This window comes from Anas platyrhynchos, chromosome 6 (assembly GCF_047663525.1).
Source record: "Anas platyrhynchos isolate ZD024472 breed Pekin duck chromosome 6, IASCAAS_PekinDuck_T2T, whole genome shotgun sequence".
Classification (NCBI taxonomy): Eukaryota; Metazoa; Chordata; class Aves; order Anseriformes; family Anatidae; genus Anas; species Anas platyrhynchos.
In genome coordinates, this window is record NC_092592.1 from 17,896,875 (window position 1) to 17,924,433 (window position 27,559).

General features: G+C 34.5%; 1 protein-coding gene across 6 annotated transcripts in view; it reads right to left on the bottom strand.

Annotated features, from left to right (window-relative positions):
- Window positions 1–27,559, bottom strand: part of LRMDA (leucine rich melanocyte differentiation associated) — a 710,120-nt gene that overhangs the window by 274,476 nt on the left and 408,085 nt on the right. For all 6 annotated transcript variants that reach the window (XM_072039519.1, XM_072039518.1, XM_072039521.1 and 3 more), the window contains 2 exons: window positions 24,543–24,677; window positions 14,136–14,262 (listed from right to left, as the gene is read on the bottom strand). In XM_072039519.1, coding sequence (XP_071895620.1) covers window positions 14,136–14,262; window positions 24,543–24,677 — 262 coding nt within the window. The remainder of the gene's footprint in view (window positions 1–14,135; window positions 14,263–24,542; window positions 24,678–27,559) is intronic.

The window sequence follows — 27,559 nt, forward strand, 5'->3', positions numbered from 1 at the left end:
GGTTTATCATAGGGAAAAAAAAATAGACTTCCTACTTGCCAAAATATGACCTCAAGAGGACAAACCAAGCAAGTTCTCTACCAACAACGTATCTATTCATTTCTACTTGGAAGGAGGTGGAGGAGGGAGAGGAAAAAAAGAGCACTTCATATAAATAAGACTTCTCTCCAGAGAAACTGGTGAACATATGGGAGAAAAAAAAAAAAAAAAAGAAAGAAAAAAAAAAGGAAAAAGACCCAAAGACCCAAAAGCTATGTTTTTGTTGCCTTGAAATCAAGAAGTGGCTATCAAAAAAAAAAAATATATATATATATATATATATATATATATATAGTATCTCTGGCTTCATGTGTGAAAATAAATCAGGCATATAAAATCCATTCTGTTTTGTCAGGTTTTGTTTGTTTGTTTTTCTTGTGCAATTCACCCCCACACACACACACATTGCAATTGTCAATGGTCTTGCAGCAATGCTTGCCAGGAAGTTAAGTGTGTCCTTTACTTAGAAACCATGTGACATTCTGGCCTGGCCCATGAACTCAATTTATAGATATTTTTCTATCCACGATCTCAGTTATTATCTCACCATGCAAGTATTCTGCACTATTACAAAGTTAAACAATAAAGCCCAAAGTATTCCTATCAGCAAATTACCTGTACAGCCACTGATGAAAATCTTGCCGATACAATATTTCCTTCTATTTAGAAAATGATTGCTTTTTTTTGATAGTAGAATATGTGCACATATTTAGGGAGTTCCGCTTTAGAAAGACCATTTGACAGGGCACAAATTTAACTTGTTTTTCTTGCTCACATTGACACAGCAGACTACTCCTTCAGCAGCTACTCAACAGGATTAAAAGTGGGTTCAAAGTTTGTTTGTTTTTCTTATGAAAGAAAAACTTTGCTCCACACATACAGGGCTTTTGCCTAATCCTGTCATACCATTCAATTTTTCAAAACTGCATATATCTTTGAGTTGTTATTTACAAGTAAATAACACTGAAGATCCTTAGCCAGACTATAAATGCATGAATTGTCACACAAGAGGACCAAAGACCGGGAACGTGGTACAGAAGCAGTAAGTTTGAGCAGATCTTGGGTGATGGACTAATACTGTGGCCTGGTAGCCATCTCTGGAACAATATGCAATATGAAACAAAGCACAAAACTCCTGCCAAAATGCATGCAATGTCGGTGAAGCTTTCCAAGAACAGTTCTATGATCCAGTTGTACAAAACATTTATGCTCTCTGTACAGGACTCCAATGGACTTGACCTGTAGCTAACTGCACAACATGCAAGTGATTCCCTCTTTCAAACTCAGGAATGCTATTTTTCCACAGTACAGTTCATTCAAGTTTGGGCTTGATGAGAGCAGGTGTAACAGAAATTTTTCGTTGCCTCTACCACTCCATTCTTCTTCCCAGAGAGCCTACTTCTCTGGTGCCAGTATCTCCACCTCTTAGTTTTAAACAAACATTTAGTTTAAGTTTTCTGTTGGCAGCTAATAATACTAGGCAGTCTGGTTACCCACAATAAGCATTTTACATAAATATCTAATGACTGGTAATTATGTATTATCTATATGCTACAGTGAAATGTGCTTAGTGGAAAACAGCAAAAGCAACATACCAAAGCAAAATTATTAGCTTCATATATACACAAAACTGTATAGTGACAGTCACAAGCATACACTCTCACTGTATACAGAGTGTATAGAAGTCACTGTATAGTCGCTGTCACTGTATAGTGAGAGTCAAAAGTTACAAGGTGGCAAAATAATAAGGAAAAAAAAATATTGCAGAAAGCAATAGTAAAAGACCAAAGCCTGCACAGTGCTCACCTGCTAGAGTGGATCCACTTTTTTTGCTTATAGAATTACCAGTTAAACTCGTTCACGTTAAAATAATACCACTGGAGCAGGATCCTGACCCCACAACGTGACTAGAGATAGCTGTATATTATTTCAATAAGAAGTTTTTCTTCCACATTCACATGCTTCCTGTATGTACTCACACTAATAGTCCTTTTGATAAAACCCTCCAGAAAATAATTAACTTTAATAGCTCTTCTGTGAAGAAAGCTTCACAACTTGGTGCAAATATAAATGAGCTTTCTATAGCAAAATTTAAGTCTTCAAAGGAATTACAAGAAGAAGAAGAAGAAAAAAATAAAAGATTATAGGTTCAGCACTGTTTCTGCAGGAAAATGTATATAAATCCCCTAAAAACTACACCCATTGAAACTTCATATTTAGTCTGATTTGCTTTCCAAATCATATAGACAGCACAGTTGCGTACAATCTTTAAACAAGTACAACCACAGAGAAATGCCGAGAGATTTAAGAGAAATAAAAGCATGATCAGCCAGCTTGTAATCTTCTTTTCTCTTATTCTCCTCCCTATAGCTGCATTAAATTGCCTGTTGAGAACAATAACATATTTGTGCTTTTATAGGTAGAATGATTTGTATTATGTAAAGATTTGGCTAACAGAGCAAGGATGCATTCACACTGAGCTGGATTACATGCTGTTAATAATTTTCTGGATGCTCTAGGGGACCCATAATTCTAGAGGACTGCAGATTAGCATTTGAATATACACTTTGTAATACATCTCAAAGCAGACTTTTTTAATTTACTTTTGCCATTTTTCTAGAACCACATTAACCAGAAATCAAATCTCTGAAAGCATTTTGGAGGAAAAAGTATACCACAATGAAGTTTTTATCCCCCACACACTCTTAAGAGTACACAAAATATGTCTTTTCCTGACTCCCACACCATTTCAATAGCTTTCATTAGAATGTCAGACTACCTAGAATCTGTGATCAGGCTTGTGGTACTGTTCCAGGCACACTGAATAAATGTGTAACTCAGCAAGCAATTGTTTGCAATCATTGTCCTGAATAAAAACTGAGGCTATCTAGAAAGCTGGTTTTGCTGTAGGCTAGCTTCTGTTTCAGAAACCAATCTTAAAATAGATTATGTTAGCAAAATGAATGGAATACCTCACTTTGCAAAGAAACATCCCTCAAAACATGTTAACATTCTTTTGTTATTGAGTTTAAATTCAGTATAGACCAGACTCCTTTATTTCTGTTTTTATGGAACACACTTTTGGTTACCATTTGCTAAACACTGAAATCCTTCGTAAACTGTGTCTGTCTTTTCATATTTATTGAAATACTTAGTCCTTTAGAACAATCTTAAAGTGTACAACTCTCTAATAAATGTTATATCCTCAGACAAATACAACTGGGAAGCATACTATAGCAGATCTTATTTAATAAATTACTTTTCTTAACATTATAAGGTTCACCTAGCAAGCACACATTCAAGGGACAAAATACACTTTTCATGACCTTTGGTCCTCAGTTATAATTAGTTGTCTGGTCCCTGTTGCTTACAGTGTAAACAAAGACTGATAAACCCACATTGGCTGCATGTATTTATTACATTACTGCACAGCTGCCAACTGTCTAACCGTTCTAATAAAAAACTATTTTCTAAGGTTTATGTTTTATTGCATGTGTGACTCCCTTATTGGTTAGCATTTTGGAGTTGTGGAAAAGGTTATGAATTTAGAAACTGACTGCATTCATATCATATTTAAAACTTAATGCTATTTTATTAAAGACATATGGGCCCCCAAAGTACACATATTAAATGTCATGTAAGAAAAGTAGCAGTTTAAATCATGGTCAAATTCATTTTTGACGTGACTCCTGAGGCTTCCCAAGATCTGAACTATTTCTTTGTAAATCTGGCAGTTTAACCACACTCATAAATCACTTTCAAAGCATATTATTTCTTAATTTTACTGCATTAGAGAGCATTTGGCCTACACAGTGAACTGTTTGTAACCGTTATGTGAACAAAAGTTGTATATTTAGTCTTACAATGTGGGAAGGAAAAAAAAAATTCAATTTTTCAATCCTGAATATACTTCTTATTTTAACCCAAATGATATATTTCCTAATGAAACTTGCCAAAGTAAGATATGAAGGATAGTTTGCTGTACTGACGTAACAGAATGCTCCATCTCCTTCTGCTTCAAGCTCATAAATTAAAAACACAAAGGCAGCTGTAATTTAATCATTAAGTAAATATCCCACAGGTTCTTTGATGAGAAAAAATATCTAAGGTTTTCAAGCCCCACCAACGCTGAAGAGAAATAAATCATCTTTGGGACAATTCAGAAAGTCTCATGAGTTTACTAGGCACTTTGATATAATGCCATTTGCTGCATTAGAAATGAAGCATACCTTAAATACACTTAAAAATTGAACTCTGATAACTTAAGGACAGATTCACTGCCTGCTAAAATCACACAAAACCTTAGCTACAAAATGTATCATTCACAGAATGGGGTTCAAAAGAGTGCTCTTTTTGAAACATCATTGGAACTTTATTTGTTAAGAAGTTAAGATGTTCCTAATGGCAGAGTTGATTACAATTTGTGTGTTTTCCTATAAATACTTTGTACTTGGATGCTGTGAATAACAAAGATAAATTCAGACAACTTCCTCTAAAAGCTTTATACTCTCCCTAGTTCCTTCAAAGAGAATACCCAGTCCTCCAGTCACATATGTTTTTGAGCTTTTTTTCCCCCACACGATGAATCCCTCATTTTCCCCTGAAACAGGGACATGTAACCAAAGTCACCTCACTTTGAATGTTTTATGTCACTGAATTGGGGAGGAGGGGAAAGGAGGGGGTGGGGGTGGGGTAGGTGCGGGGTGAAAATTTGAAATTCAGAGAAATGACAACAAAAATATTGGTGGAAGTCTTCTGAAGAGTTGTAAAGGATGCTTGGATCAGAATAAGTTTGTATATGCATAAAAATAGATCAATAAAGATTTCAGATGTGGAAGTTGAGTGTACAAGGACTATTCTACTGCTCCTAACATCCAGTGAAAACTTGTTGTTTTGTACAATACTGCGTAAGATTTTCAATGGCCAGCCTGATTAGGACAACCTATAATTAGCACTGTGTTCTGCAACCCAACCAGGCACAGAATTTAATAAAACTATTTTCCTTGTATATTAACACCATGAGGTTAGTGTTATCTTCAACTAACATTCAGGAACTAGAACCAGAATCTGTAAGCTCAGTATGATTTTAAGGGAGCAGATGCAATTGTGCTGCATCCTTGCTTATACCAAGGGAGCAGTTTTAGAAACCCATTAAGCTAAGTTCAGTATTTCTTACAAAATATCCTTTTGGCCTATATATTTCTGGTAAGAGAGGAGGTAAGAGGAGAAATGTCAGTCCTTCTCTGGAAATAAATTAATTCTTTTTCCTGAAATAACTCATAAACTAGTTACAAATTGATCATGTTCTTGGTCATTAATGAAGAGAGAATGAATTATATGCTCGAGCTTTTAGGAGATGACCTCATCACTACCAGCCCAGGGTGCCTCTTGGACCACATCTTGGCTGACTTTATAGTGTGGGGGAGGATTACTGCTACAATGCACTGGGGTTCTTGACCTGGCAATAATTAGTAGCACACAATCTCTCTTGTGGAGCTACAGGAAAAGCAGGATTCAGCTGCTTAAACACAACCTTCTACTGCCGTATTAGTCACCCTATGGTGACCTGGCCTCCTACAGTGACTGAAAAGGCTTGTGCTCCCATAGACACTTCTCCTATAGGGACCTGCTGTATACTTGAAGGTATCTAAAGTGCCATCAGATGTCTATTTTTATACACTTGTATTGTTTCCAAAGTGACTAGAAATATTCGCCAATATCAGGTACATTCATTTTAATTCGCCTTTTGTTCTTGTCCTCTCTTTCTACCCATCTAATTTGACTATGTCAACACTAAAAGCACGTTGTTATCTCACAGCAATATGCTGTATGATGTGCTTACACCACTTTTTATATGACAAAGACATGGTCCTTTATCCCTAGGTCTTAGCACCTTAACTTGTAACCTGCTGATTGCTGTAAATCACAATTCCATTGATGTCAAAAGGAAACACCTGTAAGATAAAATTCACTTCTGTGGAACCAGGGCCTATCGCATTATCACAGATATCAATCAAAATGTCACAGTGTAACCAAAAACATTTTGCTAATGGCAAGTAAATCCAATAACTAGAGGAATAACTATTTGTAGAGAATGACATTTTGAAGCTGCTCTATTTCATCATTCTTCAGACTGGGTATAGTAACTTACTTATATAGTAACATAGTCACTACTACAAATTCAACTGCATCATAAGAGAAAATTTCTTGAATGTATTATTGTAATGAAGGTTAGTACCTCAAGGCAAAAAAAAAATAAAAAAAAAAATAAGTAATTGAGATCCTAGGATTTATACCAAGAAGAGACCACTGAAAACAGAAGAGAACACAGGGATGCAAAGGCAATGACTCTAATAATGTATATATTATGAAATGTAATTAATAATTTCATGGATGTTGAATTGAACATGGATGTTAAATTAAACAAAGTTTATTATCTAAAATTGTATAAACCTACCCCTTTTTTTCTTCAACACATCAGCAACCAAAAACTATGTAGCAATGTTAGATAAATTGGTGTGAAAGAACAACTCATAACTGTGAACGCATGATAAACAAAACTATTTAAATGTTCACATAATTCTGCCTTCATATGTGAAAAATGTCTTTCTAAAAAACACTCAGTATAACCTCTACCAATGAGAATACCAAAGAGCTTGGTAAACTTCATATACAACTCTGTCCATATCATCATCTTCCTGAGAGCATGTTGTCCTTTACTACAAGATACACTACTGTGAAGATCACAACATATTATTTTTGCCTTCATTTGCAGTGGCCCCTGTGACCATGTTTCTCTCTAACATTTGGTAACCTTTCTGACTGTTCAGCAAAACAGCAAAGCCAGTTTAAGAACACAGTGTGCACACACTGCAGAACTTGCCATGAAAACTATTTCACATAGTCAAAACAATTAATAATATAAACTCAGCTGTGATGATTATTTCCAAGTTTTGAACCAGATGCTTCACATTTAAAAAATTACAAGTAAAAGCTTTTCTGATTTTCTCTCTCAGAAATCTTGCTATGGCTTTATACCATTATAACTGGACCTTTGTTTTATGGCTAGGAATTAACATATATTCTATCCATTACACTCAGTACTACTACAGTTTCAATGGGAATGACTCATCAGTGTCATTGAGAGCATGAGAAATGTCAAGCCTTGAAATCTAGGGAAAAAACACTACCTATAGGAACAAAAGAATAGACACAGGCTAGCCCAGAGTTTTGCCAACACAATATTACATACAATTTATTTATTTACTTATTTTACAAAATGCAGCATATTAACATCTCCTACCCCCAGCAGTATTGTCATCTGATCCACTGCATTAGTTTTTTCAAAGGAGGAACAATGGAAGAATGCAGTGAGCTCTGCTTGTACAGCAGCAGTTTTTCCATTTCCAAAAGAAAAATAAACAGAACTTTAGGATAAAATTCTAGCCATGATGATCCATTGGTAATTGAAAACAATTATCATTCTTGCCCTAATGTCTGATATCATAGTATTATAGTATATCATAGTATACTGAACGACAATTTGTTAACTAGACTAAATCAGTAAATTATAAGACAAAAGTCAGACTATATGTTTGCAAAATCTAATAACTGAAGTTTCCTTAGTTCTCAACCCACAAATAGAAAATATATACATATATTTAAAAAAAAAAAAAAACAAAAACAGAGGCGATAAACAAGTTGTCATGCTAGCTTCTTCAATTAGAAGTTAACGATATACACTACCTATTGCCATTCACCAGAGAACCTCCAAGTGCTTTACAAATATTAAAAAAGTCTTATAAAGGATCAATTTGTTCACTACTATTGAAAGACAGACACCTTTCAGGTGCAAAGTAGCAGGTGGTTAACTAGCACACTGCAGCACTACATAACATTTTAGGGCAGAAGGTGGAGAAGAATGCCTTAGTAAATTGAGACTGCAGAGAAATCCATGGAGGCAGAATGTAATTACATGAATTGGAATCAGGCCAGGGTTCCAAGTGTAACACCCCTTCTATGTGAAAAGTGCATTGGGATCATTAATGGCAAAGAGGACACTGGCTTCATGAAAATCATATACTTTTTTTAAAGGAACTATTTTAGGAAAGAGACATTACCTTTTGCATACTGTTACCTTCAATAGTAATTAGATATTGAAATGTAGTCTACATAATTCCATCACAAAGAACTATACATGTATCACTTTTTTAAGAAATATCACCATGAGAACAACAACAAGGAAAAATCTTTTCCCCCTACCCTAACAAACCTGACTCACGTGTCTATTCTTCTTTTGTGACAGATGGAATTACAGTAGGTTAGGCAAAGAGAACACATTCCTTTGCTATTTCAACAGATGCATGCTATCAGCCTAATCCCCACTGTTTCAACTCATTGCTTTTCTCTCACTTCACTGACTGATGATCTCTCTTTAATCATGTGACCTACTATAAGCCAAGAAAAAAAAAAAAAAAAGAGAACAAAACTCAATCTAAAGAGAACAAAACTCAATCTACTGATGGTTGGTACTTCCAACTTCTTCACAGCTAAGATTCCAATCTTCCAATCTTCAATTTTACTATCACAACTTTCTTAATGTTTTTATTTTATTTTATTTTATTTTTTTTGGGGGGGGGATACTGACCCTTCTTTTCCTGCTTTAGCAGACTGTTCTAGATCATATTACTAATTCCAGGAGCAAAAGCTTACCCCAGATGATGCACAAATTCACATACAGATCAAATTTATTATTAAGTTTCTTCACTAGGACAGTATGCTATGTAGCTAGTGCTACACTGGTCTGGTATTGATCCAATGCAATGACAGAGATCTATCGCTCAGTAACCTGTACCACTGAATCAACAGTTACAATGCTTGTTGCTCAGTAACCTCATATACTGTAAGTCCACATTTCCTTCTGCACAGTCTTACAGGTACCTTCCATAGACTTTCATCAGCCATTTGAAGAACTATCAGCTTTCTGTTTATTAGTCTATTTATACAACTTTTCACATAAATTCTCAAGCCTCTTATTACCACTTTGCACAGCCACAGTTATTAGATTTACTGTTCCTTTAAATCTCATGTCACTGATTCACCCTATAAGCACCATGAGATGTGATAGACTGTTTTTCTCTCAGTATTGTATCAAGCCATATCCATATTTTGGGAACTCATTTTTGTTACTGCAAAAATTGGGGACAGCTCTAGTGACTTTTAAAGTCTTCTGAACAAAGTATCATTGTATTTGTGAATATGACTGCATAAGATCCATTTTTGGATTCACTGTGCTAAGTGCTGAGCTCACGTACACAGAGTAAATAGCAATTATGGACTCTTTAAAATACTTAGACTTTACAAACAGCAAAATGGACACCTCAGTGGGCCAAATAATGGCATGATGCTGCGATGTCTTGAAGTCAATATTATTTACTGCATCACAGTCTAGTCTGCAATCCTAAATTCCTGACTTCGTTCTGTTTTACTGTGTGAAACCTTGACATATATGACTAAAATGCAGTCTATTTTGTAGAAGCCATCACAAAGAGGTAACTTACTATCTGGCAATGCATTGACACAATGGATCTTTACACTTTTAAAAGTCCTTTGCTTTATATCTATTTCAAATGCTGTAAGTTCGTAAGTCAAGATTTCTACACAGTGGCAGTAAAAGGAAAAAATTGAGAGCAATGAAGATACTCTCCAAGGTTCTGTCTGCCACTTTCTATTTACTCTTTAAAATAAGTCCTCTTTTCCTAATGTAGGAAGGGAGGGAAAGTGTTCCATGAGATACGTTAGCAGAAATGCTTTGCATACATTTCTGGAAGCAGAATATATGTCTTTTTTTAAAATAGTTAAGGATAAAAATCACTAAAAACACCCCTTATGCCTCATGTGATTTTAATGAAATTTAAATAACATTCATCACTTTGATAAAATAAAACTTTCTATGAGTTTAAACACAATACTGACAATGATCCTAAAACAACACTACAGATTTTAGCTTTCCTTATTTCTTAAGCTGTACCACTAAATATTTACTCTATCATAAAATAAACTCCCTCTACCCGCCAAGTAACAGTGTGAGCACGAATCACATACCCTCAATAACATGAACAGCAGATATTAGACTTGTCTTTCTATTTGACGGTCTCCATTTAGTTCCTTAGAGAAAGAATGTTATGTCAGGCTTTATGATTATAATTTGTGATGAAAAGAATACATCTGAGGAGGGAAAAAAAAAAACATCAAAACACCTATACTGCCATCTTTTGTTGTACAGAGTTTCCTTTATACCCACCGGACAAGATGTGCTTGGTGAAGTTTCTATGAAGCAGAATACCTTTCACATAATAAAATGTCGATTACTTGGAAGTACACCCATTTATACCTGCTAATGATTCGTTCCTATGAACTACAAGACTGTTACATATGACTAAGTGTACAATGCTTGCTTTTGCCACTATAAATGTAACCGATAAAAGTATTAACCTTAAAAATACAGGAAGACAAAAAAAATGCTGTTGGGCAGAGGGGTAGCAAAATACTGGGAAGTACATGCATTTTATAAAAAGCAAGTACTAATCAATTAAATTTATATTTAAAGAGAGTTAAGACAGTATGTATTTATTCATAGCAACACATTTCAGATATAATGGATACATCCACATTTCATCATCTAGATTAAATTATCATGAATATACACCTTAAAAATTTTCAATTATGATATGCTTTGATACTTCGCCATTTCATTTTGTTTATACATATCATATACAATGTAAAAATATGGAGTCTTAAAATGGATTTTCAAATTATATTCTTTTTCACATCTCTAAGTTTTAGAAATGAAACATTTAGAAGCACGATTCTTATACAATCTATGAACTAAAGGAGGGTACAGTTTAAAATGATTATGTCAAAGAAATGACAACTGTACTCTTTGTAGGAACAGGGATGAATAATTACAAAGCTGGCACATAATTAAGCAATTTTGACTGCCGTATTCTTGAGCTGTCGTTTTGATGTGAAGTGCTGTCATGCCCAGAAACACACTTCATGCTGGACAGGCATCTTCCACTTTGATCTACACTTATGCCAGTGAAATGAGGTCATGATCTGGTCATTAAATGGGGCTTCTACGTATTGCTCAATGCCTCCTATCCAGCTAGGCTTACCCAATCTTTATTAAAATCAGGCATGATACTGTGTTCAATATTTTGACAAAGAAAACACAAACATCACAGAAAAAAATGAAGTTTAGCTCACTTACATAGAGAGATGGAACACTGCATTGTAATATTAAACTGTTTTCTAATAAATGACTGCATCTTTCCATAAGACAGTCATATCACAAACAGATGCATTTTAAACAAAGGATGAAATGAAGCAAAGCACAAGAAAGCGCAGTGTTCTGTTAAAAATATGAAAAAATAGAGAAAAATGAAAGTCTAAAAATTTATACAAAATAAAATATTTATGACTTAGTGATGACTGGTGATTGCTAGATACTTTCGCATTTCAGTAAACACAAGCTAGTCAGATGGAAATTTCTTGCTTTTATTCTCATTCTGTGAATTTTTTCTTGGTGGGGTATTTTGCTCTCCCAAGTATTTCATGTCAAGACTAAAATGAAAACAACTCCCCACATCACAGCCCCTTTAGATCATCAGTCTGCTTTTTATGCTGAATAAGCCATACCATCTCCTGCTTACCATAATGGGGAGGGGGGAAACATGACTTAGATTTAGATTTTTTTTCCCTGAAAAAGCTAGTCTGATTTGTTCACTGTTGACATTATACCTGGCAGAACAATATGTCCATGTATCATAATTCCATTCACTAATATGAATATTAATCATACCAACTTCACTCCTGGAAAGAATAGTCTGAGACAGTAACTACTACCTTAGGAGGATGGAAAAAAATGTTCTCAGGAAGCTCATTATCAGCAGGGTCTTGCATCACTAGGTCAACATACTAAGGAGTTTTTCTGATGACTGTGTGCTGCAGCCTTCCTCTTATTTTGGATCAAGCTGTATCATTCTCTAACTAGTTTCAGAAAGCTTAGAATATGTTACCACCAGTTGGGTAAATTGGGCCAAAGCTCATCAAAATTCTCAGCAATTACATTGGAGGGGAACTGGTGAACATACAGAGGGCACAAGACACATTCCCTAAGGAAACCTGAAGGACAGAGCATAAAAAAGAACCACATTATATATTCAATATAGAACATATGATAGAATTTGAAACCACAGTTATTGTGCACATCATATTTGTAATACATAGAGGAATGCTGCTTGCTTTGAGTATAGCTATAAATAACTGTATACATACATATCAGTATCTGAAAATATATTCGCACAGAAGACTTTAAGAGCGTTGTCACACAAAAAGTTTGCATGCATATGTACTATAGCCATGAATATCCTAGGAAACATGCACAAATTTGAAACAATTTTAAGATGTTTATAAAACCTCTTAAATTGGATTCTGCACCCAATTTCATGTTTGTTTTAAATTAGCCACTTCTGTAATATGTATATAATATTGTATGATGAGGGTAATTTTGCAGCACCTTAAGAAGCATTAATTCATGCCATGAAGAACATTTAGAATGATTTTACCATGAGCAATTTGTATCAAACCGTTTATAAAGAAGTAGAAAAAATTTAGAAGAAGAAAAACCTCTGAAAATTTGATGAAATAAATGTAGGTTTACTCATAGTGGGCAAATAATACAAAACCATAAAAAGGATTCCATTACAGATATAAAAGATTAAAATGCTATCCCTACTTTTGTGAAGCAATTTACCCTTAGCTACCGGCATTAAAAGAGGTTTCATCCAGAATGGTCTTACACCTTTACGCTATTCAGTTGGTTCAATTTCAAACAGCAAACTCAGATGAAAAATATAATTGCTAATAAAATTAAAGCAATACTTCACCAGATCTAAAATCTGAATAAACAGAATTATAAAATCACTCAGCATACGTATGCCGTACTTAACACTTTCAACTGTTGCATTTGGCCAGATTCAGTGAAGATATTCAAAACAGCTTACACCTCAATTGTTTTATCTATTACACATATAAAAGCTGAAATAACTAAAAGTAATGGTAAACAATATTTCAAAGCTATACTCATATCAGAAGTGTTAACATTAATAGTTATAAATTAATCAGTCTGAATTAATTTATTATGCACTACAACTGTACTTGTGATAATGCATTTATCTAGCAACACTGTTATGCTACCAAACAGTGCATTTCCATAACTGCTGCATTATTATTCAGGATTACTGGAAATCTGCAATAAATTATTGATGGTATGTTTCAGAGAACAAAACAGAAAGCAAGTAGACCAAAAACTTGAATGGAGTTTTGAGATCCACAGTCCTAAAGCACTCTGAAGCTCAGAGTATTATTATCTCCTGTTGATCAACAATAAAAAAAGAAGGTAAAGTGTAGAAATCACATTCCTATTCTGTTTACCTCAGCAGAATGCCCAGAGTTTATGCAAATGGTATCAAAAACTCAGATTACTGAAACTGCATCTCTGATGTTGCCAATGCTTATTAGCAGGACACCACATTAAGTAACATCACATTAAGTAAATTAGAATCAGCTGTTCCACTAAAAGACAATAAACACCATAGGTGTGAGCACTGCAATAGACATTTGAGTATAACATACATGGCAGGGCACAACTTGTCAGAAAGTTTGCATTCTTTCACAATAGCACATCACATAGTTGTCACATATCTTTAAATAAAGATAAAAGGCAAAAATATTTAAAGCTCACTGTCACATATTAGTTACTTTATTATATGAAACAAAGGTTGGAACCCAGAAATTTGATAATGTAACCAGACATAACTTAAGCAGACATAACAGCAAAGTTTGATACTAAACCAACAAAAATTATGAAGTTTTTTGTCCCTCACCTGACCACATTTACCAGTCCTTTGGTCTGAAAAGTTCTGTCTTTTTTTTTTTTCTTAATAAAGTACATAGACAAGCTTTGGGAGATGTTTTAAAACAGCATTAATGAACAACATATTGTTATATTTGTTTTTAATTTACTCTCCTACCTTAGCATCTTTAGGTTTAACCACTTTCATGAAGGCACCTCTCACCAGGGCTTCCTCTCTCTCTCTCCTGGTTACTTTCCGAGTATCAAGAAATTTCAGGTTTGTCAATTTGTGCAGAACGAAGTATCTGCCAGACAGCAAAATGAACACTTAAAATCCAGTAATAAACAACAGTATACTCACAGAATAAACGACTAAAACACAGCAGCAATAAAAAGCAACAGCCTTTGCTTCTTTATCTCTGTTTGCCCTTTTCAAGTAATGTAGCTTATGTAACAAGTTCTTACAATTTATTGTCTAAAATGAAACTTCTTTTAAGTGCCCATGGCAATTTAATACTGGGTAGATCAGGTAGATCAGGAAATTATCAACAGGTATGTATGTCATCTGCAGCTATTACTGAGGTATAAGACATTTTCATGAATAAAATAAAATGGAAATTATTTTTAGATTGCTGGTTTAGACTTCCAAGTAATTTTAAGAATTCCATCCCATGTTGCAGGGAAACGCCAATCTGAGGCATTGGAATTACCAGCTATCTGCCTGGAAAGAATTCTTAGCAAACAGTCATATGCAAACACTTCAGATTTATTTCACATTTTCCTGAAACACAAATGACCAGTGACATTAGAGATCCATGTGAACAGCAAATGAGGGGGAGGTGTGATTTGTCTTCTGCCACACATCCTGAAACGCACTCCTTTGTCTTGATGGGAGTGCATGTCAGTGTTCAAAACTCTTTAAAAACAGGAATTAGTCTAGAGAAGACATCAGGAGTTATTCCCAGGATGTGCTCTCCAAAACTAAATTTTGACACAGGCACCATTTGGAAGCAGAATTCTGATTTGGTCTTGCTAGGAAGACAAGGTATCCTTAAGGCATACAGACCCCATCTCAGGATTAAATGCTGAAGCACTCAGGAAGAGACCATTTTTTGGTAATATTTTCATAAGTCAAAGCTCCTGTTAGAATTAATCAGTATTCTACTTATCCATTTTACTCAAAGTACAGCAACATTTTAGCCTCAAAAAACAACATTGGCTCCTTGTACATAGAAGAGAACATGGCAGATCAGAAACAGAATAAGGCTCACAACCAGAGAAAATCAAAATACCAAGCCACCTCAAGTACGTTATTTACATTTAGTCAACCAAATGTGAAGCAGACACTGCAAAGTGAGGAAGTGACAGACTTCCTAGCAGGGGGTAGAAAGGTGATTGATAATGTCCCCCATGCCTAGTTGCTTTTCATAAACCTGCAGAGAGACTGCATAATCATACCAATTCCTTCTGGCAGAAGCAGAATGAAATTGGAGTAGTAGAAAACTCCAATTAACATAGTATTTTTGAAACAGAACAATACTAGAAAATGTGTTTTAAAAGGTAAGAGTTGCCTTATTATACTATCCCTGAGGCCAGATAGACAATTGAAAAAGACCGTAAGCGTCCCCATCTACAACCAAGAAAAATTTAATGCTGTGAACAAACCTTTCAGCCAAGTACACCTTTCCTTTAAGGCAATAGCCCCATAAATTGCTAAAAAGTGAACTGAAAATGCTCAGTGCTGAAATGCTCAGACAATTTAAATGTGAATCCTGACTCTATGACATTATGTGATATCATAAGAAGAGAGTCACTTCACAAAACAGAACATGTTCTAAGACCATTTCTTAAGCAATAGCTACTGATCTAGGAGCCTGACACATTCTCAGCCTCCTCCCAGCTTTCCTGGCTGCCCTTCCAGTCCTCCCTGGCATTTTGCTGGCCCTTATCTTTCAGTGAAGGAGAATCTATCCGTCTTGTATTACTGGCAGAAAAGCTCTGATGACAACAGATTCTTTCAAATGAAGACATGTACAGAAGGAAACAATATGTCAGGAATGAAGAAGAGTGAAGCTAAAAATGAGTAAAGACACCCACTAAGTGTAGGGTGAGAAAAGATGAATATTCAGGTGAAGAAAACATCAGTATTAGAAAATCAGCAAATGTTTAATGATGGAATGAAATATGCCATTGAAAAGCAGGCTGCAACAAAAATGACAACAGACTAAGACAGCACTGTCATCTTTGCTGACTTTGGATCACAGCCCTAATGTCAGTCTCTCAATCATTTCAAAAGAGCTTAAAATTATAATAGCATTCCTTGATACAAATGTATTTCTATATTTTCAAGCCATCCTGACTGCACTTCAGAAAAACAGAATTAGCACCAGTACTTGTTAATTCCAAAAAAAAAACCTAAACAGCCATTACCCAAAGAAATTAAGCCACAAACTACATCACGATGTTTAGCATTGATTTTTATTGACCCTTTAAGCAATGCAAATATTAAAAAGTTGCAATGAAGTTATCTCATCAGTAGAACCAAGGTATATCAGTGATTAACTCTTAAAAGCTGCTTTGAAATAAAATGCCACTTATTCTGATTGCTTTTACTAAATAAGGAATAAAATGGATCTGTATTATATGATACTATGAATATGGTACTTTTTCATTAAATAAAGGAAAACGTTTGACTTCCTGTATATATTTTAGCTAGAAATATGAAGATGCAGCTTCAATCTAAATGTAACAAAATTTTGCCATAAAAATACAGGAAAGGATAAACAAAGCCCTGGAATGAACACTTTACAATATCAATTCAACCCTTGTAAATTTAATCCAGGGTTATTTGTTGCACAAAATCTCTTTACTGTGATGTATGACTTAGTTACTAAGGTTATCACAGCAGTATCCTAAAGTTGCATAGTACATAAAACATTTCAGTTAACAATGCAGGGAGGTTAACTCCCACAGATAACCTACTATCAGAGGGTTAGACCAGATGACATGCCTCTGTCAGCTTTCAGGAGCTATTGATGGTTCAATCAGTCTGTTTTGAAGGTAAAGTACAACAAAAGGGCACTAAACTTATTCAAACTGTCAACAGGGACTATCTGGAATGTTGCTTGCAGGTAAGTAATTTTGGGTGTTTTAAGACTATTATCAAACACCAATGGCTGCAGAAAAAGACAGCTACTAATAACACAGAATGCAGCCATCATAAAATACTTTATGGCAGGTACTAAGATCCATAAATTTCATGACACATTGCACCTCTTTCAGACTTGTAAAATCACTACTTAAGAGAATGGTGTTTAATGAAGAAAGATCCATCTACATTTTGCGTTATAAGTTTAAGATTTATTATGGGTTAGAGGTTGGGGGACAGGGGGGACAGGGTTTCCTTCCCCCCTAACTCCTACCCCCCCCTTTTTTTTTAAATCATTTGGTAAGTTAGCACTGCTCCATGTACTCTTAGACTACTATTACTCAGCTTAACATCTTTGTAGTGGCATTAAAGAAGGTTATCAACTTCAGTGATGAGAATAAAGATGAGCTCTAGAGAGAAAAAAAAATAATACAAAAACAAGGGCACTAGTAAGGTGTTTAGAGATCCATTTGTCACTGCCTGTACACCAATATTCTGATTCATGGTGGATTAAGGAAATGAACTATGTAAGAAAAGTTGCACCTTCTTTTTTCCAGAATCATTTCCTTGCACCTTAACCCCCCTGTGCCAAGAGTCCTGTGAAAATAAACTAATAACAGAAATACGACACAAACGGGAACACTAAGAGATTGAAAAAAGCAGTGAAAATCACATTTCATGTTATTTACGTCTTAGTTAAGTGAAAATGACAATAAAGATTAACAATTCGTTTAGCAATTACGTAAGTGTTACATGTAATTATTAGTTGTTTTTTTTTTTTTTTTAACAATTTTTACACAGGCTTGTCAGGATATTTGAAAAGTGGGATGGGCTTGAGGGGGCATTTGCAAAGGAATGCAGTGTGTTTGGGATTCAACTGCTATTGACATTGGCAAAAGCTCAGTGGGGCAAAACCTTCCTTTGAAGAAACTTATTGGAGTTTAGAAAGGGACAGGACAAAGACAGCTTTGAGATCAGCTATTGCAATTTATTAAACAACACACAATTCTAGTTTAGGTAAAGAAATACCATCTGTGATACAGATTCTTTTTATAGGCAGTAACAAATCACAGGCTTGTATTCTTAACTCTGGTAACAAACAGGGAACTTAAGACCTATCTGTTACCTTGCAGGCTTATTCTGGTTATATTTCTAGTTCTCTACCATGTAACAGTCATTACTTTAAAATATAGTCCTTGGGTTATTCCATCACCCCAAAAGATTGGTGACAATTCGTACAATATTTGGAGATAATTTCACAAATTAAGCAAAAGAGTTCAATAAGAATGCAAATGTGTTCCTTAAAAAATCACCTGGGAGAAAGGAACAAATCTATTTTAAACATATGTAAGAAATTTGTCAGATTTTTGATCAAAGGTGTAAATGAGTTTTATATCAACTCATTTTTTTTATTAAATAGCTACAGCATAAACTTCATTCAGAACTGTTATTTTTAGTAGCCATGTAAGTTCAGGCATAAAAATTCTCAGAAAGTTTTAATCCATTTCTTAACAGTACTCTTTACCATTATCCAACAATTCCAGGAAATTTCTATTCTAGAGCAGTGAACACCCTAACAAGAAAAATCACATCACGTCTCATAGCATCTGAAGGCCTAGATTCATTTATTACCTCCCTTGGAAAAGCAGACAAATTGTAGAATATGGTTGGCCTCCTGATACTGACAGATACCGGCATCATCCAAGAGCCACACTACAAGAAAATCTTAAAAGTGGCAATAAATTACTTTTGGAGATGTTTTATTTTCTACTACTACAGGAAAAGAATTGAAAATTTGGATGTGCTAGAGTTTTAGAAAAAATAAACTGTTCCACTAAACCTTAATGGAATATTATGCTTAAGAGCTAGATTTTGTATAGTCCTATATTTCGTACTTTCAATAACAAAAACTGGAATATAAAACTGTAGTACATGCTTAACATTTAAAAATGAAAATTAATCTGAACTTAAAAAATATATTTACTGAGAAGAATGCAGAAATGTCTAGCTCTACCCGTATCCTCTACTGGAAGATGTTAGTTATTGCATTATCCTGCACATCCATCCTGTTATTGCATTCCTTCTTTTCGATGATCATTGATCATAAAACTAACATACTTATTTCCAACTTTAAAGGGCTGATTATGCTCTCAGTTACATTACTGTAAACTACCAGTAATAAATAACTTGAAGATGGCAACTCTGCATCAGCATTCAAGTGGGGAGAGATGAAAACAAAGATCCAAATTAGGATCAAACAAGTTTATGAAACTGAACTAGATTTTCTTCCATAATTATTTCTTCTGCACCACCAAGATAAAAGAAAAGTTTTTCCCTACACAAAGCAACACTTTGCTGGCTGCAGAAATTCCGTCTGTAACAAAGCTTCCTCAGCAGAGTTAAGGAAACCAGGTCATGACTTTAAACAGCCATCTTCTAGAACAGAAGGCATGATGTTAGAGGTTCACATAGCCTCTACGCAAACTTGGTGCTAGTTGGTGATGGCCAAGTAATTCTTCAAATCATTCAGAAATTCAGACCCCTCAAAATACTTTTACCTCCTCTGCTCTACTTCAATATAGCAATCTGTATGAATTAGAAAAATCTCCATACACGTAACAATAATTATAGATATGCTTTGACTTATTGCGTTAGTATGGACAAATTTGGGTATTCTGGACTTCAATTTATCTATCTGGAAAAAAAAAAAAAAATCACATTATAACAGCCCTTGTTCCTAAATCCTTAAAATGGCTAACCTCAGGTGGAATTTGTGCAGCTGATGTCTATTAAACATACTTTTCTTCTTCGAGGTACTGTAGAAATCACAAGGCCTTATGTAAACAGTGAAGTAGTAGAGATTCATAGATTATACAGATATGGGATATTTAGGGCATTTCTGTATGACTACATAAAATGAATATCACAGTGCCACAAACTGAAATCCCTCCTTCTAAAAGAAAGTCTCATTAATAAGTTCAATGACAACTGACCAAGCACATTAGTGTTAGTTTCATTGACAAGTGAGGACTTCTGGTCTCCTACTATTTCTTGAATATGCACTTATATTCCTATACATTCAATAACCAGACCATTTAAAATAAATGAGGTTTTGTCTCAAAATTATATATACATATATATTAAAAATAGCAAGAAAGCTGGAAACTCTATGAGGACTCACCATTTCACAGAATCAAATGGAATGGGAATAGCTGATTTAGCTTGAAAAGCTAATCCATACAAAACACTTGCACTTCCTTTCTTACTGTTATATCTTAAGAGGACTTCATAAGGTTATCACCATTTGCTCCCCCTGCCAAAGATAGCGTATCTAGTATATGTGCTTTTAAGCTAATTTAAAATAAACTTGGGCATTTGTTTCCACTTGCCCTTGTTTCCATGTCAACAGCACTTAATGAATGCATCATTCCAGGAAATGTCAATAAGTAGCAAAGAAGAATGAACAAGCACTGAAAACTTCACACACAGCATACATCCTTCACAATCATATCGCTTTAATGAAAATAGGTGAGGTCACCTGCAGCTTTAGCAACTCCCATGTAATACATTCTGACCCAGATGATTTTTCACAGTTCAGTAACATCATGTTTGAAGTTTTCACTGCAAACAATACACCCACAGGACTGACCAAGTGTGGGTACAAGAGAAGCAACCAGCAATTACTGTGTTGACTTCTGTTACTTTGATCTCCAGGTCACGACCTTTGCTTTCACGCAATCTTCAAAGTAGAGATTGTAGAATAGGTTATTTTAGAATGTGCACTGTTTTGCAAGCTATTTTTTTCTGTGTGTTTGTTGCTTCCTGTTTAAGGCAAAAGCTTTTTACGTCTTTCCTATCACCGTTAAATTTTAGATATTTGGCTTTTAATTTCAGCAGTAAGGAGCAGTTGCTGAAACTTTCCCTTGCCCTCACCTCCTCATAACCTTTTACAAAATATCATCTCTCAAATGCGGAAAATAATAATAATAATTAAATAATTGAGAAAAAAAAAAAAAAAGAATAATCAATAAGGACTGATAGTGCAATATTTCCTTACGAAAAAGAATCTGTAGCCATTTTTATAATGATGAAAAAAACATGACTTTTTAAAATGAACCATACAAATTTGTTCTAAAAATACCACCGAATGAAACTTTCAATTTTCATTTTCCTCTCCAAGCAAAAGATTCATGAGTAAGTACAGAAAAGTCATCGGCTTGTTCTCCTACAGATTTGGAAGTAAGGAGAAATAATAACAAGGCATTTGAGGGGAAAAATTAAAAAAAAAAAAAAAAAAAAAAAAAAACACCATAAAAAACACAAACACTTCACAGTTTCTCTTCTATTCTTTTTCAAAAAAATAACTCAAATGTTACCAGGTTTCTTAGAAAAAAAAAAAAATAACCTCTTTGAGAAAAAGTGACAACAAAGGTTTTGGATAAAACCTATTTCTAATGAAAGAATAGGCAAAAGCTTTAGCACTGACCTTCTCATAGAAATGGTACACCCCTAGATTACCTGAGAATCCAGATCTTTACACCTTGACAAAAAACAGTTTTACACATTATACAACTATTTTTAATAAACTTATTGTTTTTAAAAACATGTAATATTCTTTTTTTATCTCTGTTGCTAACATCACAGAAAATTAATAGAGAAAGTTTTTTAAGAAGTTGATTTAGTGCAATTTTTTACGGTTGAGATTTTGGGGGTTTTGCAGATCTTTTCGGTTTGCAGGAATGCAAAGATTAAATAAAGCTTTGATTTCTAGCACCTTTCTCTTTCTGGTTGAGGAATTAAATAGCCTAAACTCTAATTGAACTCAGTAGGAATGAAATTAAAGCTCAATGAAAAATGAAGCTGTGGTACCAATGGCCACTGTGATAATTTGCAAAAAGTTCCTGTTCAGAACAAAACAAAAACAGTCAAAGTTTTCGATAAAGTAAAATGTTTATGTTACATGGGTTCATTGAAATGCACTGTTTTAATGTTTCTGATGTTAGAAATTTTCTCTAAGAAGTCTCTAAAAACTAAAAATCTTATGGAAAAAATATTATTTCAAACCCTTAAAAAAAAATCAAATCTACTTCAAAAGTTTGCTGGTAAGATTTGAAGCAATGCATTTTTTAAAATAGAAATATTTTCAAACCCAGACAGCTTGTTACTGCTAATTCTAGAGATAATGTTTTAAACTCTGATGAAGGAAGAAAAAATTCCGTGTCTTTAAGATGCTTCAGAACATGTATTCAAAACTGAATAGCTAGTACAGTCCTTTTAATCAATTCCACCGTTACTCCTGAATAGTGATAGGTGAATATATTCCAGTAAAGATAAACATATATATATAAGCACACACACACACACACACACACACTATTTTTATTTGGTTGGTTTTGAATGTAATGCTGTCTGGCTAACATTTCATATAACATAAGAAAGTTATGGAAAAGTATCAGGAAGCTTTCATTACAGAAACAGAACCATAAATCATTCAACTAATTAGAAGTCCATTCTTCTTTCTTGAAAGGGCTTTAATTATCTCAAGTTCATATGGAAAAAAAAATAGTGTTTTTTTTTTTTTTTTTTTTTTTAAACTGAGGAGAAAGAACCTGGAAGCAATGTTGCAGTTCCACCAGTGCATAAATACAATCACTTCATGGTTTTGACACAGTGGTTTGCCATGAAGTGACCTAAAACTACCTTGACCTCCCTGAAATCAACATTTTGCATTGAAATGAAACAACAGACATGCTTGTTTTGATGTATGGCTGTGTGACATATTATAAATATTACATCACATAACCACAGAGGATGTCAATCAATAACGAATTTTTTCAGACAGCACTAAATGAACCATGGGTTCTTGCCTCTGAATGGCTCCTTTAACGTACTACTTTTGCTTAAATGATTAATAGGAGACATATTGTCAGAAAACATACTTAAAGTGAAAAACAGTAAACTGTAGAAATATCATTCATTTTTTAAGCAATTCTCCAGTGCAAATGTCACATAAATTTACATAGAGACAGCACTGTTAGACTCCTCTAAGCAGGATAGTAGGCATACCTTCCACTTAAGTGTGAAAGCAATGGGAAAATATTTTATTAAATCTCAGCTGGTCTACTCGTTGAAAATACTACAGCTGTGCTAGATTCAAAAGTTGAATTGTTAGGAGGTGAAAATCTTTAGCCTAACGACAACCACGAAATCCTTCTGAAAAGTCTGGAACAAAGAAAAAAATATATCCACACCCAGAAAAGCTGTATTGCTGTTTCAGTCTACAGCATTTATGAGCAATAAAGAGCTGCATCCAATTCATGCAACTTCCCAGTAAACCTGCTCTTAGTCTCTTCCACTTTGTGCTGTTTTATATTAACTCCCACAGAATAGTTTGGATTATGCAAAGATATTTTCAGAGCTTTATTTTATAACTCTGAACATTGCAAGCGATCTGTTAACAAGAACTAAGCTTGGTCTCTCAGTCTCTGTAAGGTTGTCAGCACACTGACCACCAGTGCTGCTTGGCTCTGACTTGCCTCACAGAGACCCATTTTCAACTGATTTGAAAAATGCAAATACACAGAGACTGAGATCTTGTATCAGATGTGACCAAGGAAAGGGATTTATTTTTTTTAATGATCAATGTCTCACTTGCCTAAAGGTTATAGCTATGAAAAATTGTCACTTCAGCAGACATACCATAAGCTTTGGACCTATATTCAGAGTCATCATCAGTCATGAGTATTTTTATTTTTTTTAAAAATAACCCTTGTAATTTTTAACATTGCAGTTGGACAGCTAGTATTTTATCAGGCTTCCATGTTAATTTCCAGATGACCTTTTGTGTAATCTAGCTCATTAAAATTGCATTATAGAGATAGCTTTCTTCTTCTGATTTGATTTTAAACACTGACTGCTTTCAGTTAAGAGACAATTCAGAAGGAGTCTTGTCTTCTTGTTCTTTAACAGTATCTTGATAACTATAATAGAAGAAATGCATCACCATAATCAAACGTTAGCAGTAGACAATGTAACTGGCTAAAAGTCACTACTCACTATAGTGACTTCTTTTTGTATTTTTAATTGCCACCCTTAGTGTATGTAATTGTTGCCTTGCCTTGACCTTAAAGAGGAGAGGTGTTAGGTAAATGCATATGAGCACCCACATTCAAGAGAGCCTGTGAACACCTGCTCAGTTCAAACGTGCTGTACAGCACTGAAATATTTCTTGAAATAGGGCTCCTGAGAGTGACCACATTGAAATGGGTTTACTGAAATTCACAGGTGCTTCACAGCAGAATATGGCAGAGTGCTTTCAAAATATAGAGAGTAAATGATACTTGCTTGGGACTATGAGTTGGGTTTAGTTCGGTATTTCTTCATTTTTAATAAACAAAACTGACATACCCTATTATATTTACAAATGAAAACACTAACCTGTACCTCTGGTAGTCATCTTCATCCTTTTCTTTGCAGACCAGTTCATTGGGGCAGGCCACATTTCCAAGCAAGCTGAGGTACTGTAGTGAGGGCACAACTTCAGCCAAATGATCCAAAAGGCTTTCTAATTCTGTTATGTGTCAAAGGTTGTGGGTTAAGGATTCAATGACATTAATGAAAAAAGCATTTAGAGTTGCATCACTGCTGATTTAAACATACATTTCAATAAATGACAATCAAATTTAGTATGGCATTCAGGAAAATGTCACATTAATTGTTCCAAGGGCAAACAGGGATACACTTCAGTCAGTTTTTTGGCATGGAATGAAAGAATTTGGCTGTTTTGTCATTCTTTTCTCCTCCTTTCTTTCCTAGGTGGTTCGCTACAAAACATTAAAACTTTGACAAAATGATGGATGCTGTGTGGTAAAATGGCTAGCAATTGCTGGAGCCATGAAACTTTTCCAGCATGGAAACAAACAGTTAGTTTCACAGCACATTCATCACTAATATATTCAGTCCACTGGAAAATGAGGTTAAAAAAAAAAGTCAAACCACAACAACCCACTTTCACTCTCAGAATATAAATGCTTTGAGTACCACGGTAACACATTTGTAATTACTCAATTAGTATATGTGAGTAAATGATTCTCTAAGTGCAACTTGAAGACTTAACTGTTACAAAACATGTATTTTACACATGAAGCTTCGAAGTCCCATTAAGTATTACATTATTCATTAAAGCAGCCTTATATTTTGGTATTATAGGTTTCAACTGAAGTGTATTCCTCAGAACATAAACAATGATGCCACACCTTCAATACATTAAAAACAAACAAAGATTAATCATTACCACTGCAATATTGGTAATCACAGCTTAGGTTTAAGTGTAACCACAATATTCAACTATTTGCACTTTATTGATTAAACAAACAAAACAAGTTATTTTGTTAAAGTGTAATGTTATAGTCTCTGAGAAATTCATACTACACATTTGTTTTCTTCCATTTATACGCAAAGGAAAAGTCATGGTTCTCAGAAAATATGCCATATGTATGCGTGTATATGGTTTTCAATGTTCAAAGCCTGAGTGGCTTAGACAGCAGTAATAACTATTCAAGCCATTAAAGGTTCTGTTTTTTATCCACTCCTGCTGCTACAAACCACAACTGTTGTTTCAAATCTTCAGTTCACCTGTGTTGCTATTATTTATACTTGATTTATGTGTTTCTCTTATCTTTGTTTCTTTTTTTAGCTGAAATGGAATTTACTTTATTTCTTCACCTCAATATCTTAAGGGCAACAGAAGCAATACAGAATGGAAAGCTCAGCTTCATTGTTAAAAATGTCTTCCTTTTGGTGCCTCAAATTTCATTTTATTTCCAAATATAAGAACATGCTGACAATTACTAATTTTATTATATTAAAATAAGTATATCTATACCCATGGTTAATATTTTGTCCCATAAGGTCTGAGGAAATCATACTAAAATATTTTGCATGAGCAAGAAAAATAGGGTTTGGAATTAGTTCTATGAATGGCCACAATATGGAATGTTATACTCTATCAAGCAATCAACTAGGTCCCAACTAGAAAAAATGTCTTGCAGCAACATACAATATAACTCTTCTTTGTTAGCCAGGATGAAGACACTACCAAAATTTTCATCCTTTCACTTCTGGACCTCTAGATCATATATAAACTTTTGAAATTAAGTATTTTCATGGCTTTTTCAGGAAATATGTGGCTGTGATGGGAAGGTCACAAATTCTTTTTCCACACAGGTTCAAATTTCAAGGCTGTCTAAAAATTTCCAAGGACTGTTAGAGAAGTCCTTGAATCTGGCACCCTCCCTCAGCCAGGAGAAACTTTTATTTTCTTGCAGGACTTTAAAATGCACAAAGGTTCCCTGAGATAAATAGTTTATTATTACAAAAGTCAGTTATTTCCATAATGTTAGTCACTCACAGAATTAACTCTTGCAAGGTTTAGATCCCATCTGCCCTATTGAAGGGACACAAGATGTCCACCATCAACAATTTTTTTCTCCTTTTATGGTGTAAAAATATATAACTATTACTCCCTGGTAATTGGTGAAGGTTTATTATGACAGATGTATTCTAACTCTTATTTAACCTCACAGACTTAAGGAAAATACCAAATCATATTTGTATATGTACTATAGAAGAAGAGCATCAACCTAGATTTGCAAACTAGAAGATTAAACATCAAAGTTCCTATTGAAAACAAAAGGGAGATATACCATGCTCACTAAAGCTCTTGGGTAACTAACAGTAGTTGAGAACCTCCATCTCAAACATCTAAATCTCCCCCAAGCTGGAAAGTAGTGTCTAGATTTTAATATTTCACATGCAAACTCTAAGCATGGATTTTTGAAGCAGAAACTCTCCCATAAAAATTCTCTCAAGGAAAGATGACCAGGAAACATACACCGTGCAGTTCTGTGTGAGATTCTCCCAGATGTTTTCTGTGTTATCATTTATGCATTTCCATCTATTGAAATAGATGGATATTCAGCATCCTAGTATTATTTCAATTTCAGCTGCAACAGAAGCATAAACATGAAGAACCCCAAGATCAGACAATCACCTGGAATGTAGAAGGTCACTAATTCACATAGAAGTTGAAGCTTTGCAGACTTGGACAGCCTGAAAATCACAGGAGAATAGTAACACCTGAAAACGCTCCAAAAACGGAATCCCAAAGTATTAAGTATTTCTAAGAAATGCTAGGAAAATACAGAGGAAGATAATCAAAAGCAATTTTGAAGTTTTATTCCCAGTTTCCTTTCCACAGTTACAGCCTAAAGATTGCCATTTTGGTGCACCCAGAGCCAAAGGGCTGCAAAATCCTTCTGTGCTAAGACCAGTTTCAGCTCTGTTCCCTCCAAAAAGGAAAGCCACAATTAAATCCACGCACAGTGCAAAGGAAACATTATTTATTTATTTAAAGCTCAATGACAGTAATTTTTTTCTGAACTGATGTTTTCCTG